Source organism: Heteronotia binoei, chromosome 15 (genome assembly GCF_032191835.1).
Source record: "Heteronotia binoei isolate CCM8104 ecotype False Entrance Well chromosome 15, APGP_CSIRO_Hbin_v1, whole genome shotgun sequence".
Classification (NCBI taxonomy): Eukaryota; Metazoa; Chordata; class Lepidosauria; order Squamata; family Gekkonidae; genus Heteronotia; species Heteronotia binoei.
Window position 1 is genome coordinate 8,504,934 of NC_083237.1, and position 16,881 is coordinate 8,521,814.

Below are 16,881 nucleotides of genomic sequence, written 5' to 3' on the forward strand. Positions count from 1 at the left end.
TTCACCGCACAGTGTCTGCGCGGATTTTGCACCAATTGCTCCGCAGAACCCGGAAGAGCTGCAAAGTCCCGCGGCTTTTGCGTCGCAAATGTAAAGTTGGTTTTTGGCGAAAACCATTTGCAACGCAAAAGCCGTGGGACTTTGCGGCTCTTCCGGGTTCTGCGGAGCAATTGGTGCGAAATCCGCACAGATGCTGCGAGGTGAAGAGGGACGTCGCTCAGCAGTAAGGTCAGTATGAAAACGCCCTTTGACTCTTAAAAACTTAAGCCCTGAAAATCTTGCTGGTCTCTTTGGTGCTATTGGACTTGAATCTTGGACCAGTCCCATATAATCACCCTAAACTACCTGAAAGGCTGTGAAGGAAAACTGGAGAAAAGGAGACCAATATAAAATAAGTGGGTCACTATTGTGCAGAAAGGCATGGTATAAAAGAAGTAAATATAACCAATGCTGCATTTCAATTCTTTTTCAATATTAACTGCTCTTTTCGGTTCAGATCAGGCCTCAGCAGAATAATGTAGCATTTTGAGGAAAATATACAAATCAGCAAACCAGAACTGGAGGCTAAGATTGAGAAGATCTCCACAGATACCATATACTTCCCTTTGCTGCTCAGATAAGCTGGAACAAAGGCTAACCAAACACTGCAAAACACCAGCATGCTGAAGGTGATGAACTTGGACTCATTGAAACTGTCTGGCAACTTCCTACCTAGGAAAGCTACAGTCAAGCTGATGAAGGACAGAAATCCCATGTAGCCCAGGACAACATAAAACATGATAACTGACCCTTCGTTACATTCTGCTATGATCTCTTTAGCCATTGTTTGCATATCAAAATCTGGAAAGGGTGGTGAGGTTCCTAGCCACACTGTACAAAGGGCTGCTTGAACAAGGGAACAGAAAAGCACACAGGTGGTAGCCATCCTTTTCCCCACCCATTTTCTCATGTAGGACCCGGGTTTGGTGGCCATGAAAGCTATCTCCACAGTGATGGTTTTGGCCAAGACACAAGAAACAGCCACTGAAAAGATGATGCTGAAAATGGATTGCCGGAGGAAGCAGGTCACCTTGTTTGGTTGTCCAAGGAACAGCAAGGGACAGAGGAAGCAGAGGGTAAGGGAAACAAGAAGAGTGTAGGTGATATCCCAGTTGTTGGCTCTGACTATGGGGGTATCTTTGTGCCTAATAAAAATTCCCAGAACCAAAGTTGTGATGAGGGAGAAAGAAAGCACAAAAGCAGTCAAACTGATCCCCAAAGGTTCTTCATAAGACAGAAAGCTTATAATCTTGTGTATACATTGATCCTGGCCCATGCTTGGATATTGATCTTCTGGACATGTCATACAGTCATCTATATCTGAAGAGAGAGAGACAGAGAAAAGCAGGTCCCATCTCAGTTTAAATTCACAGGTGATCTCCCTCCCCTCTGATATCTATCTATCTATCTATCTATCTATCTATCTATCTATCTATCTATCTATCTATCTATCTATCTATCTATCTATCTATCTATCTATCTATCTATCTGTCTGTCTGTCTGTCTGTCTGTCTGTCTGTCTGTCTGTCTGTCTGTCTGTCTGTCTGTCTGTCTGTCTGTCTGTCTGTCTGTCTGTCTGTCTGTCTGTCTGTCTGTCTGTCTGTCTGTCTATCTATCTATCTATCTATCTATCTATCTATCTATCTATCTATCTATCTATCTATCTATCTATCATCTACATTAAAAGATTTAAAAAGATTACAAACCCTGATGGCATCTTTAAAGTGCTCTTATTCAGTCATTACATCACATCAGGGATGGGGGGATCCCCCCAGAAGGGGTGGCGAGAGAAAAAGGTGCCAGCATGGCATTTGTCACTGTCATTATACAAAGACTTGACAGAACATCTCTGCCTTACAGGCCCTGCGGAACTGTAAAAGATCCTGCAGGACCCTGATGTCTTCTGGCAGAGCGTTCCACCAAGTCGGGGCCAGGACTGAAAAAGTCCTGGCCCTTGTTGAGGACAGCTGGACTTCTTTCAGGCCACGATCACCACCAGATTTCGACCAATGGAGCATAACGCCCTTCCAGGGACATACTGGAGGAGGCAGTCCCGTTTGATGTTGAATTTCTCCATTTGATGTCAAAACTATTGAGTATATATGTTGGTTAATACAGCAAAGTTGCACATCAAGGGAAAGGTGGCGTTACGTGCAGTAACCTATCTTCAAGCAATTCTATTGCAACCGATAATGGACTTACTTTTAAGGACACTTAATCATATTTACAGGCAATTTGTAATAGGAAAAAAAAGATGCCTATCCAAAATACAATTCAATGGCTGCAATCACATACACTAAGAGATGCACGAGTGCCATGGACATGAGATGCTCTTTGCAAAATGATTATCTGAATTTTCTGACTTGCATCACTTACCCATCTGGTTTGCAATCTTCCCTTCTTGGCATGGAACACAATTATAACAGCAAAATTTCTCCCCTTCCTTCTTTTCCTTATGATAACCAGGCTGGCAATGGTCATTACAAACAGAATTAGGGGTCACCTGTTCAAAAACATAACAATTATATTCATGTGCCAAATTATTTAATTCAATAATGAGCTGTTGAAATAGAACAAAGCCTAAAACAGCTAGCTGGTATCTTTTAGATTATGTCATGTATTATATTTTCTGTGTTTGATTGAAAATAGGTTGGAATGAGGAAAAAAAATAAGTACTAATTCATCATCTTTCCCAAACAGGAAAGCCAACTGGTGGTCAGTTGTAGTCCATGACAAAGGTGTAGCTCCACGACTGCTGGCTGTTTTAATGATGTATAGTTATAACAAATGTTTGATTTTAATTATATATTGTGAAATGTTAATTTAAAGTGTAATTTTATACTTTTATGTTAGTTTTATATATGTTGTAAGCCGCCCTGAGCCACTCGGTGGGAAGGGCGGGATATAAATCCCAGATAAATAAATAAATAAAATAAAAATAAATAAAGGTTGTGATTTGTATTTATTCTTTGCCTTTTCTCACTGAGATTCAAGATCCCACAGTTTAAGTCAATACAACCAACAGGGTGAGGTGTCCAGTAAATAATGCAACAGGGTTTGGATTACAGAACTCTGAAAACAATCAAAATCTCAGAATAGATCTGAAACCAAGCTGAAACAATGCAGAAGTGTTAATTTGACACATTGGCCAATACAGAAAGTATATAGTAGAACTGTAGTTACAGGAACAGACAGTGCATATTATACAAAGTGGTATGGTCCACTGTCATGGTCATTTTACTAAAGCATGTTTCTGAAACATTTCACTACAATATACCACTATTAGCTGTAAAAAAAAGCCCTATTGAGACATTCAGGTTTGCATAATTTGCAGAAAGCCAGGAGAAAAAGTGACTTCTTTAACAAATCAATCAATCGTTTATTATGGCCAAAAGACCAGCAGAATTAGATACAGAAAAAAAAGACAAATCAGACAGGACATTCTGTAAGGCAGAAATTTCTATTTTATCTGCAATTCATTTCCAACATTGCTGTTAAACACTTTAATGAAGCTGCATCTCTGTTCAGTTGTGCATTTCTGCACAAAAGGCCACAGTGACTTTAGCATAGAGCCTATCTATAAAAGAATGTCAGAATCTCTTCTTATGAACCATCAATGCAGAAAGAGGACTCACCCCTTAAAATGCACTAGAATCCATACCTGGTTGAAAGTGTGAGGCCACACAATTTGGTCCTCATGAATGATGAATTTCTGCCCTTCAGGAGCACTGGGATTCAGACTTCCCACTTTCACTTTCAAGAAGGAATTGTTTGAGAAGGTGACCAGATTCATTACATCAAATCTAGCTGGCATTTCCTTGTAACCATTAAAATGTACTGTTTCGCCTGCTGAATTATTAAACACAATTCCTTGAAGGAATGGATGGAGCTTTTTTTTTTTTGAAGAAAGAAAAGAATGACGGAAAAAATATATCACAGTAACAATGTAAAATGCATTCAGTTGGGCAACTGTGTGGGTCTGAAGCAACAGAACAAAGTTTGAGTCCTGTGGCACTTTTAAAACCAACAAGTTTAATTCTTGGTGCAAGCTCCCTTGTGCAGGCACACTTCTTCAGATACGCCGAAACAGACTTCTACAACCATTACATAAAGGTGGAGAAGGGGAGGAGGTTAGTTGCCAAAAAGAGCTTATGCATCTTGACTATAATCAAAGGAGGTGGTGACGGCTGCCAGCATAGAAAGCTTCAAGAGGGGATTGGAGAAGCATATGGAGCAGAGTCCATCAGTGGCTATTAGCCACAGCATAATTGATGGAACTCTCTGTCTGGGGCAGTGATGCTCTGTATTCTGGGTGCTTGGGAGGGGGGCAACAGTGGAAGAGCTTCTAATGTCCTGGCACCACTGATGGACCTCCTGATGGTACCTGGTTTTATTGGTCACTGTGTGACACAGAGTGTTGGAATTGGATGGGCCATTGGCTTCTTATGTTCTTAAAGCATTGCTCTATTCACACTAGACAGAAACACATGAAAATAAGAAGAACCCTGAAGGATCAGATTAGTGGACCATCTAATTCAGCATCCTTCCAGTTACTCTAGAGGGCCAACGTAGGGCTGGGAAGGACTTTCCCCTTATTGGCTCTGTATATGCAGGTTTCCTTTAGCCACCATAGATTACATATGGGTTATTTGCCCAAAAGGAGAACAATACCAGACAGCCACCTTCTTTCATCACATAATTCTAAATTGTGGTTGTAGGTGTCAGGAGCACTGAAGCTATCCTATGATCAGGGTTTCCTCTAAGCTGAGTTAGTGTGAGCTAGCTCACAGTTTTTTAGCCTCTGGGTCACACTTTTTTTGTCCCAGCTCAGGGAAAATGGCCCCAGCACAAATTAATTGATGCAGTAGTCAAATTGCTGGCTCACAGTTTTAATGCCAGTAGGTCATGGAGTAGAACGTTTGCTCACAAGATTCCACAGCTTAGAGGGAATATTGCCTATGGTCCAGCTGGTGAGTTTCAAGTGTGCATGAGTGACATATCTGAAAGGAGATTATTTCAAGCCATAAATATATGCTACATCTTTTCACTATTATTCATGGCAGAGGAAGTTTGAAATTATCTCAACCAAAACGTAACTTCATAACAGTAATAACAATTGATTGAGAAAGTACTACCTGCCAAGGCTGAAGATCTTGAAATTCATCCCCCTTGGTATCCATTCTTGGTCTGCACTTGGATGTGGAAGCAGACATGGAATGCAAGGCATGTGCCACAGCATAGACAGCATTATAGATGCTATAGCTCTGGCCAGTCATGCTCATTTCAAATATTGGTCCAGGAAGGCTCTCCAGCCTCTCTTCCCCAGTACATGTCGCATCGCTATTCTCTGGGTCCTCGGATTTTGGAAATGAACAGCCAAATGCTTGTTCCCAGAAGTACTTCAGAAAGCCATCTCCTTGTTTCCTATAAGGTTTCACATTTTGAAGAAACTTCTGGAAACCTACAAGATTCTCTGAATGAGGTGTGAAGAAAATGGCACCTTGGTAGAATTCAAAATTCTCATTCCTCTGGAGGGATGTTACTAGGAAATCAACTTGGCCCACCAGAATCCACACTTTTCTAAGTGAGGGATTTTCCTCATCTCCAGCCCCTCCTATGGATATTAATATCATCAGCCAGTTAATGGTAGTAGGTCTACCATAAAGGATGATTGCACTTGCTTTGCTATGTTTGAAACATGTGTATGCTGTGAAGAACAGAGAACTGAAGTAATCCATTTCATTTTTCTGGTGATGGGATGCTATTCTTTCTATGAAAGCTAGACAGATTCCATTGGGGTTAAGTACTGACTCCAGACTATGCAAAAAGTGTTCTCCACTGTCATTATCAATAACAAAAAGCCCAACCCAAGTCCACTGGAAATGTTTAAGTAACCTCCTGATCTGCTGGACTTCATTTAGAACCATGTGGTAAAAGGAATGGGGTTGCCTCATCTCCTTCTTCTCTTGGGCAAACAACCCGTATGTGAACTAAAAGAAAAGATACCAGATTAACAGAAATCTGATTACGTGCATGCCTGTCCAGCCAACGAATACTTGCATGTTCTATGAGAATTGAAGCTGCTTCTTTCTGAATGTTCTGAGACTATTAACTTCCTTCAGTAATGTAGGACAAAGACAAGCACAACAACAACAATTTTTATTTATATCCCGCCCTCCCCGCCAAAGCAGGCTCAGGGCGGCTAACAACACAATTCCATACATTGGTTATACAAGATTAAACAAAGACTACATTAACAGTTTAATTAAAATTCTAAAATTGATAAAAAATATGCTGGTGCTATTTTACAAAGGCAAATTCCTTAGCAGTTTCCCTCTTGGTTAGTGAAGGCCAGTCGAAAGAGGATAGTCTTGCAGGCCCTGCGGAACTGTTCAAGATCCTGCAGGGCCCGCATTTCCTCTGGAAGTTGGTTCCAAAGGCGTGGAGCCATAGTAGAGAAAGCCTTGTCGCGGGTGCTTTGTAGTTTCACCTCTTTCGGCCCAGGAATAGTCAGCAGGTTTTTCCCGGCTGACCTCAGTGCTCTCTGGGGTTCATATGGGGAGAGACGGTTCCTAAGGTAGGCAGGTCCTCGGCCATATAGGGCTTTAAAGGTAATAACCAGCACTTTGTAATGAATCCAGTATACAACTGGCAGCCAGTGCAGTTCACACAGCCCCAGCTGTATGTGCTCCCACTTTGGGAGCCCCAACAGCAATCTAGCTGCCGCGTTCTGCACCAGCTGCAGTTTCCGGGTTCGGTACAAAGGCAGCCCCATGTAGAGGGCATTACAGTAATCCAGTCTCGAGGTGACCGTAAATGGATGAAATTTGGAATCGAGTCCAAAAATACCCCTCATTGAAACCATCAACCCCACAGAAATGTAACTAAGGTCAAATTGACCTAGGGTTGCCAGGTCTGATTCATGAAATACCTGGGGACTTTGGGTATGGAGCCAGGAGTTTTTGGGAGTGGAGCCAGGAGCAAGGGTGTGACAAGCACAATTGAACTCCAAAGGGAGTTCTGGCCATCACATTTAAAGGGACTACACACCTTTTAATGCCTTCCCTCCATTTAGAAATAATGAAGGATAGGGGCATTGAATTGAGCCCCCATGACGTGCAAGTTCAGCCCTCACCTCCAGATTCTTGGAAGGGCTATAAACATCTAACAATATCCTGATACATTAAGTCACTTGGAATTAGTGTTCCTTTGAAGTTTCAGCTTAGTTCTTTTATGCAGTTCTGTCCTTATCAAGCACTAAACCTATACCGGAAATAAAGCAATCTTTTTGTGAAACGATTATACTCCTAGGTATAGAACACACCTGTGGAACTTTGTGGAGCTCTAGAATATCTGCCATACGGAAGGAGATCTCAGGGCTAAGTCCCCCAATGACAGCTATTAGACTCTTTTTGGTGTCACATTTATAGTTGGGGACAAATCTATGGGATCTGAAGAGCAAGTTCAAAGTAGCTTGATAGGTCATCCATTCATCATAATAACTCTCATAGATATGGAACCCAAGGGAGACATTTGGCAATATCTTGACATTCTCATTGATCTCCTTAACTGCAGATTCCAGAGCCAAGACATGTTGGTAGTTCTTTGTTGTCATGCTGTAAACAGAGTTCATTTTTCATATCTAGAAGAAATCTGAATCGTTTAAATTTTTTTACAGGTGTAGCAATTTATTTTGTTTCATGTTTAACACACTCTCTCTCTCTCCCTCTCTCTCCCTCCCTCCCTCTATCTCTTGCTGTGAATACTTCTTCTTTGTCCCAAGTAGTGTTCATGACAACTAAGAGTTAGACACAGTCACTCTAAATAGGCTCTAGATTCATCTGATATCCATTTCATAATAATACCAATGGTATATTTTCAAGGCACCTAAAGTTAATGTTTAAATACAAATGGTCTTGTAAATTTTGGTATCGCATCAGGGAAGTTTGCTTTTTAATTCTTTTGCAGTGTTTTGCAAAGGAACAAGCTACTGCTCTGCAAGAACTTGTGGAGATCACCTTGGTCTCCCAGCTCCTAGTCAGAAACAAGTGTTTGTGGGGTTCCTGCCACTGAACTGGCTCTCTGAATCATTTGACTTTCAAACAGGAGCAGGATAGGCTTACAGTGACTATAGCATACTGCATGGATTGTAAAACCTTCTTTAATATTTGAAATAAGAACAGCAGGGATGTGGAGTGGTATACTATGGCCCAGTGTCATTAGATCTCAGAACATAAGAACATAAGAGAAGCCATGTTGGATCAGGCCAATGGCCCATCCAGTCCAACACTCTGTGTCACACAGTGGCCAAAAAAATTATACACACACACACACATACACACACACACATATACACACTGTGGCTAATAGCCACTGATGGACCACTGCTCCATATTTTTATCTAACCCCCTCTTGAAGCTGGCTATGCTTGTGGCCGCCACCACCTCCTGTGGCAGTGAATTCCACATGTTAATCACCCTTTGGGTGAAGAAGTACTTCCTTTTATCCATTTTAACCTGACTGCTCAGCAATTTCATTGAATGCCCACGAGTTCTTGCATTGTGAGAAAGGGAGAAAAGTACTTCTTTCTCTACCTTCTCCATCCCATGCATAATCTTGTAAACCTCTATCATGTCACCCCGCAGTCGACGTTTCTCCAAGCTAAAGAGCCCCAAACGTTTTAACCTTTCTTCATAGGGAAAGTGTTCCAAACCTGTAATCATTCTAGTTGTCCTTTTCTGCACTTTTTCCAGTGCTATAATATCCTTTTTGAGGTGCGGTGACCAGAATTGCACACAGTATTCCAAATGACATTGCACCATCGATTTATACAGGGGCATTATGATACTGGCTGATTTGTTTTCAATTCCCTTCCTAATAATTCCCAGCATGGCGTTGGCCTTTTTTATTGCAATCGCACACTGCCTTGACATTTTCAGTGAGTTATCTACCACGACCCCAAGATCTCTTTCTTGGTCAGTCTCTGCCAGTCTAAGCTAAGCATAGTTGGTACTTGGATGGGAGATCACTGAGGAAGACTCTGCAGAGGCAAAGTCAAACCACCTCTGCTTCATCATTTGCCTTGAAAACCCTATGGGATGGTCATAAGTCAGTTGCAACTTGATGGCACTTTATGCACGCAATAGAATCAACCCTAATTAACCCATGGAATTAAATTAACCCAGCTGCCCTGAGCCCAACTGGGGAGGGTGGGGTATAAATGCAAAATAATAAATAAATAAATAAATTGAGGCTTTCTGAATCATTTCTATATAATTTCTTGCTCCCCGTAATACATTTGGCCATCATAAAATGGTTTCTCACCACCACCACCTGGTATTTGAAAACAGAGATTTCATTAAGAGAAAAGAGATCTGTTTAGTAACTAGAAAAGACGCAACAAAAAATGACAAATAGTTGGGAGTGCAGGGAAAGAAAAACCTTAATTCCACATGTATCTCCTCTCATTTTGATTGGTCTAGCTCGCTGGAAGACACAGGAAAATGTTTTCTTACATTGTTGTGTCAAGAATGTCCTGGAAATGAAATTCGTTGAAAGAAAATTCAGAAAACCAGCTGGGAATCTGAGAGACAATTCCACCTATAATGAGGTTCCCTGACTGAGAACTCTCATGCAGGCCAGGTAGGAAACCTTTCAAGAGACACATATCTATTTTGCATGCCACAGGACGCAACCCAAGCAGCCATGTCACAACCAGCAACACCAATGAGTGGTGAAGGTGATCTGTGGGTATAGATGTTCCTGAGCCCATCTGAAGCACCAGTCCCATTTAAACAGACTGTCTGGAATGGCAACTGAGAATGCCAGTATGCATCTTCATATGAGCCAACTGAGCTGCTGAATGACAGAAAAGATTTTGAAAACTCAGTTTGCAAATGTGGATTGTCCAAGTGACATATAAGAGATCAAGGTGACAGAGTCCTGCCTTTCATTTCTCAAAAGAATAGGAGGTGTTCACAGCAGTCATTTTGTAGAAAAATAGGTGGCAGAGCTCATCCAGGGCTTGTTACGCAGCTGCAATACTATTCAATGGAAAAGGAGGTGGAACTCGCAGAAGGAGGAGGTTGAACTCTCAGAAAGGTTCAGGAGCTGCACTCCTGTGAGCTCCCACTGAATCTGAGGCCTGGGTGGTTATATAAGCAATGCGGTTTGCTTATTCATTGATTTCTATCCCCCTCTGAAAAGCTGTGGAGTTTTAGCCACCTGTAAAAATTATAGTGATTTCAATCATTCCAGAAAGAGATCATTATCTTTGCTAAATTTGTCTCTGGTCATCATCAGCTGCAATTCAGGGAAAAAACAAAACTATATTCACAGACCTCCTCTACTCCTTAGTGCAATATTATTAAACAACTGGAATGTGAACCAGAGGAAGCCCAGGTAGATAGATAGATAGATAGATAGATAATTTTTATTTATATCCCGCCCTCCCCGCCGGGGCAGGCTCAGGGCGGCTAACAGTAACAGTAACATTCCATTGTATAAAAACAAGGTTACATTCAACATTAAAATTCTAATAGATTTAAAATTAATTACAGTTATAAAAGTGCTAATGCTATTGCTATTTGTTCTTTATTATGATGGCGGTATCATTAGTACTTAATTTTCTACATCATCGAAAGCCAGTCGGAAGAGGAAAGTCTTGCAGGCCCTGCGGAATTGTTCAAGATCCCGCAGGGCCCGCATTTCCTCTGGAAGTTGGTTCCATAAGCTCGGGGCCACAGAGGAGAAGGCCCGATTGCGGGTGCATTGCAACTTCACCTCTCTTGGTCCGGGGATAGTCAGCAAGTTTTTTCCAGCTGACCTCAGTGCTCTCTGGGGTTCATATAGGGAGAGACGGTCCCTGAGGTAGACAGGTCCTCGACCATATAGGGCTTTAAAGGTAATGACCAGCACTTTGTAACGAACCCGGTATATAACTGGCAGCCAGTGCAGCTCGCGCAGCCCAGGCTGTATGTGCTCCCATTTAGGGAGCCCCAACAGTAGCCTGGCCGCTGCGTTCTGCACCAGCTGCAGCTTCCGGGTTCGGTACAGAGGCAGCCCCATGTAGAGGGCATTACAGTAATCCAGTCTCGAGGTGACCGTTGCGTGAAGTACCGTTGCCAGATCTTGGCGCTCTAGGAAGGGAGCCAACTGCCTTGCCCGCCTCAGGTGGAAGAAGGCTGACTTGGCAGTGGCTGCAATCTGGGCCTCCATTGATAATGAAGGCTCCAGTAAAACTCCCAGACTCCTAACCCGGTGCGCCGCTTTCAGCGGCGCCCCGTCGAAGACCGGAAGAGGTGTTTCCCCTTCCCGGGCGCCCCGACCCAGACAAAGGACTTCTGTCTTCGCTGGGTTCAATTTCAGCCCGCTCCTCCTCAACCACATTGCCATATCCTGCAGGGCCCGGTCTAGATTCTCAGGGACGCAGTCAGGCCGGCCGTCCATTAGCAGATAGAGTTGGGTGTCATCTGCATATTGATGGCACCCAAGTCCGTATCTCCTGGCAATCTGGGCAAGAGGGCGCATGTAGATATTGAATAATATTGGTGAGAGAACTGCCCCCTGAGGCACTCCACAGTCCAGTGTGCGCCTCCGGGACCGCTCGCCACCAATTGCCACCCTTTGTCCCCGATCCTCGAGGAAGGAGGAGAGCCATTGTAAGGCAGACCCCCTCACCCCTATATCGGCGAGGCGGCGGGTCAGTAGCCGATGGTCGACCGTGTCGAACGCGGCCGACAGGTCTAACAACATCAGCACCGCCACACCGCCCCGATCCAGATGCCGTTGGAGATCGTCTACCAGGGCGACCAGTACTGTCTCCGTCCCATAGCCCGGGCGAAAGCCGGACTGGCAAGGGTCTAGGATGGAAGCGTCATCCAGAAAGCTCTGCAACTGCGACGCCACTGCCCTCTCAATTATTTTACCTAAAAACGGTAAATTAGAGACCGGTCGGTAGTTTGCCAATTCGGCCGGATCTGCTGTAGTTTTTTTCAGGAGGGGTCGGACCAAAGCCTCTTTCAGGGATGATGGAAAACGCCCCTCTGAGAGGGATCTATTTATGATGTCCCGTAAAGGACATTCAAGCTCCCTCAGGCAAGATTTAATTAGCCAGGAGGGGCATGGGTCCAGATCGCAAGTTGTAGGGCGCGCAGAGGAGAGGATTCCGTCAACTTCCTCCAGGCTGAGCGGGTCGAAATGATCCAGAGTTAAATCAGAAGACAGGCAAGGGGCCTCGGGCTCATGTACTGTATCTAAGGTGATGGGCAGGTCCTGGCGGAGCGACGTGATTTTGTCTGCAAAAAATTTCGCAAAAGCCTCACAGCCTATTTCTAATTCTCTTACGTTTGGTCTGCCTTGGGGCAGAGTAGTTAAGTGTCCAATTATTTTGAATAATTGTGCCGGGCGCGAATTTGCAGACGCAATCTTGGCCGCAAAGTACTTCTTCTTTGCGGCCTTGACTGCCATCTCATACGACCTCATAAGCGTTCTGTAGGATGTTCTCGCCGCTTCGCCACGAGTGCGCCGCCACTGCCTCTCTAGTCGTCGGAGTCCTTGTTTCAACCGGCGTAGCTCCAGGGTATACCAAGGAGCCAGCCTTGAACGAGGGCGCAGAGGACGTCGGGGTGCGATCTCGTTGATTGCCCCAGATAGCCGGTCTTGCCAGGCATCAACCAGGGCGTCAAGGGAATCACAAGGGGGCCAAGGATCCCGAAGAGCCGTTTGGAACCGTTCCGGGTCCATCAGGCTCCGCGGGCGAGCCAAAATAGGCTCTCCGCCCTTACAGGGTTGTGGTAGCGTCTCCATACGAGCCTTGAGGGCTAAGTGATCCGACCATGGTATCGCCTCCGTTGCGATTTCGTTCACTTTAATCCCGGCCGCAAAGATCAGATCTAATGTGTGCCCCGCCTGATGCGTGGGAGTCGTAACAAATTGGGAGAGTCCTAGTGTCGCCATGGAAGACACTAGGTCCATCGCCTGAGTGGAAGCCGCGTCATCGGCGTGGACATTGAAGTCACCCAGGACCAGAAGCCCCGGGCACTCCAACGCCCAGCCGGACACCGCCTCCATCAGGGATGGTAAGGCGCTGGCCGGTGCGTTAGGCGGACGGTACACCAGCCAGATCGCCAACCTCTCCCCGACATCCAACGCAAGGCCGACACATTCAACACCATCGATCTTTGGGGCCGGGAGGGCCCTGAAGGAGTAAGCCTCCCGTATGAATATCGCCACCCCGCCCCCCCGCCCGCTAATCCGCGACTGGTGGAAGACCGAGTAGCCCGGGGGGGTCATCTGGGAGAGTGCCATTGTCTCTCCCTCTTGAACCCAGGTCTCGGTCACGCAAGCCAGGTCTGCATCCTGCCGAAGCAGGAAGTCCTTAATGGTCTCGATCTTATTGTTTATAGACCTGGCGTTGCATAACACCAGTGTCGGACGCGGGCAATTTCTCTTGGTCCCCCTACTTGTCACCGTTGGGATGGGAAGTAGACTAGAAGGGGGCCGAGCACTGTTTTGTCTCTGTCTCCTGGTGCTCAATACATAGAAGAGTGAGAAGTCATAGCATTAAATTTCAGATAAAGGGACAGGACATTCCCCCCCCCCCCTCCAGTATGTTAGCAACAGTAGACATGCCAATAATCTGGTAACTTTCCACTCAGCACTGATTTTTTTGTCACTCCACTAATCCTGACGCTCTAGGCAATCACCAAATATTTTTTTCCTTGGGGTTCAGTGAGCCCAGTTCTAAACATCTTTTCTGCACGAACACTGGTAACTTGATCAAGATCATAGAAAGCAGTCATGAACAGAATACCTGCTCGGAACCTCTACTGATCAGTTCAAAGGGGCTTACTCCCAGGAAAAAGTTTTTACGATTGGTTTGATCAAAAAATCCATATCGGATGACCCAGTAGCAGTCCCTTTTATTGAGCTTTGACCTTTGATCCAGGAGTTAGAATCATAGAGCTGGAAGGGACCTCCAAGGTCAGTTCTGTGATTCAAAGACCCCCAACCTATTGGGATTCCAGGAATGAGCTTCCCTGAGGTGGAATCCCCAGAGGCTTGCCCGCATTACCAAGAGCCCCATTAATCTTTGCTTCTACATGACAGTGGAGGTACCTTTCCCACCATGAGGTAACAGAATATAGGGCTGTACACCAGGTGCTTTAAGAACACCTTGTCTGCTGCAAAGAGTAGCCTAAGGTAGCTAGACAATTAAGGAGGTCTATAAGGGCTCAACTGCACACTGCCAGTTATTTTACCATATTTGTAATAGTGATTGTGCAACCACAGAAATGAGCTATTCTTCTCATCAGCTCTGGAGAATCTTTTCTTGAATAGCTGGTCCTCAATGTTTGGCTCAAACATATTAACAGCTAGGGTCTCATTTCTTCTGTATGCAACCATATTGGGGGGGGGGGGTGTATGCAAATATATATGTAGTATTTGTATCCTTGCATTGAGACATGGGAAACTATAGTATAGCCTAATTTGTCAGATCCGGGAAGCTAAGCAGGGTTAGTAGTTGGATTGTGGACTCCCTGGAAGACTCTGTAGAAGAAGGCAATGGCACATCACCTCACTTACCTTGTAAGATCTTGTTGAGATCATAAGTCAGTTGTGATTCAACAGCATGTGCGTGCATAAGGTATTCCACAATTTATAAGATGCAACAATCACTCAGGAATATGCTGAGGGTCTTCCTTAGTAAAAGTATAAAATGATACTAATACAGATTTGTAATAGTGATTGTGCAACCACAGAAATGAGCTATTCTTCTCATCAACTCTGAAGGATCTTTTCTTGAATAGCTGGTCCTCAATGTTTGGCTCAAGTATATTAACAGCTAGGGTCTCATTTCTTCTGTATGCAAGAACCTGGAAATCTACGTCTTGTGGCACAAGCAACCATGGGATTACATCTTGGCGAAATTTACTGACAACGTCAAATCTCCCGAAAAACTAAATTTGTCCTTTAATTTCACTCCCATATGACTCCCTATCCTAGAGTACTTAGCAAGACAACAGGAATGCCCTAAAATAGTCAATGACTTGTGCCTATGGTAATTTTTTTTAGTTTTTTATTAGGTCACTTACATGATTAATGTCTAAGTTCAAATGCTTTTCCTGTATGCCTTTATGTGTGCTATACTTTTCTTGCTTTTTTCCCCCTACTGTTGCTGATAACATGCAAAATCACTCAAAGGTTTGTTCTGTATCAGAGCTTTTTACAAATGATCAATAAAATGTTAATTGACCCCAATTGAAAAAATAGAAATTGAAGCAGCAATCAATGTGATGAAGAATGATAAAGCTCCCGGGCCAGACGGCTATACAGCTAAATATTTTAAAACTTTTAAAGATGAATTAATACCAAAATTACAGAAGCTGATGAATGTAATAAGAGCTAAAGGGAAGGTACCAAATACATGGAAGGAAGCTGTTATTTCTTTGATACCTAAAGAAGAAAGAGACGTCACAAATGTGAAAAATTATAGACCAATTTCACTTTTGAACAATGATTATAAAATATTTACAAGAATTCTGGCGGAACGACTTAAGCAATATCTGATAAATTTTATAAAGGAGGACCAAGCTGGTTTTCTTCCCAAAAGACAAATAAGAGATAATATTAGAACTGTTGTAAATATTGTAGAATACTATGAAAGACATCCAGAAAAGGAAGTAGCACTATTTTTTGCGGATGCAGAAAAAGCATTTGACAATTTAAATTGGGACTTCATGTTTGCAGTGATGGAAAAAATGGAGCTTGGAGAAAGTTTTATAAGAATGATAAAGGCAATATATTTTGAACAAAGGGCAAGGTTGTGCATCAATGCAGATCTTACAGACGAAATGAAAATTAGTAAAGGTACTAGACAAGGCTGCCCGCTTTCGCCATTGTTGTTCATAATGACTCTTGAAATTTTACTGATGCAGATCCAAGATGAAAAAGATTTAGAAGGACTACAAATAAAAGGGTATACCTATAAATATAGAGCATTTGCGGATGATATAATGTTTATAAATGAAAACCCCTTACAAGCTACACCGTTGTTGCTAACGAGAATACAAGAGTTTGGGGAGTTGGCGGGACTGTACATAAACAAAGAAAAATCAAAAATCTTATGTAAGAATATGCAGAAAAATAGACAACAAGAACTACAAAGACTAACGGGTTGTGAAGTTACCTCTAAGGTAAAATACCTAGGGGTAGAGATAACAATGAAAAATATTGATCTGTTTAGGAACAACTATGAAAAGCTCTGGCGTAAAATAGAAGAAGATATGCTAAAATGGAACAAGCTCAATTTGTCATTGTTGGGCAGAATAGCTGCAGTAAAAATGAATATCTTACCAAGGATTATGTATTTGTTTCAAACCATCCCCATTGTGAAAGATGTTAAACAATTTGATAAATGGAGAAGAAAAATTTCGGAATTTGTGTGGGCCGGGAGGAAACCTAGAATTAAAATGAAAGTCCTGATAGATGCAAAAGAGAGAGGTGGGTTTCAATTACCAGATTTGAAACTGTATCATGAAGCAATTTGTCTAGTATGGTTGAAAGAATGGATAATGCTATTAAATAAAAAACTTCTAGTGTTAGAAGGCCATGGAAAAAAATTCGGCTGGCATGCCTACTTGTATTATGGGAAAAAGAAGATGGACGGTCTTTTCTCTCACCACTATATAAGGAGCAGCTTACTAAATGTGTGGATAAAGTACAAGAAATATGGCAATGAGAGAAGACCTTTGTGGATAGTGCCGGCTGAAGTGATAAAGTTAACGGCCAAAACAGTAAAGGAAAAACAACTATCATACAACCAACTACTAAAAATACAAA

The 16,881-nt window shown here is 43.2% G+C and overlaps 1 protein-coding gene across 1 annotated transcript; it reads right to left on the reverse strand.

The window, feature by feature from the left end:
• Positions 1 to 457: 457 nt before the first annotated feature.
• Positions 458 to 7,654, reverse strand: LOC132584635 (vomeronasal type-2 receptor 26-like). Its single transcript, XM_060256535.1, has 5 exons — positions 7,364 to 7,654; positions 5,175 to 6,029; positions 3,699 to 3,928; positions 2,416 to 2,537; positions 458 to 1,359 (listed from the first exon to the last, which is right to left on the reverse strand). The coding sequence occupies exons 1-5, from the start codon at positions 7,652 to 7,654 to the stop codon at positions 458 to 460; spliced, it is 2,400 nt and encodes a 799-aa protein (XP_060112518.1).
• Positions 7,655 to 16,881: the final 9,227 nt, after the last annotated feature.

What these genes read in the sequence shown, in the direction of transcription:
- LOC132584635 (XM_060256535.1), bottom strand. Translation starts at nt 7,654, where the DNA reads ATGACAACAAAGAACTACCAACATGTCTTGGCTCTGGAATCTGCAGTT. An exon ending in AAGATCTTCAGCCTTGGCAG is followed by an intron (nt 3,929 to 5,174) that starts GTAGTACTTTCT and finishes AAAAAAAAAAAG; the next exon opens with CTCCATCCATTCCTTCAAGG. An exon ending in CCTCACACTTTCAACCAGGT is followed by an intron (nt 2,538 to 3,698) that starts ATGGATTCTAGT and finishes TGAACAGGTGAC; the next exon opens with CCCTAATTCTGTTTGTAATG.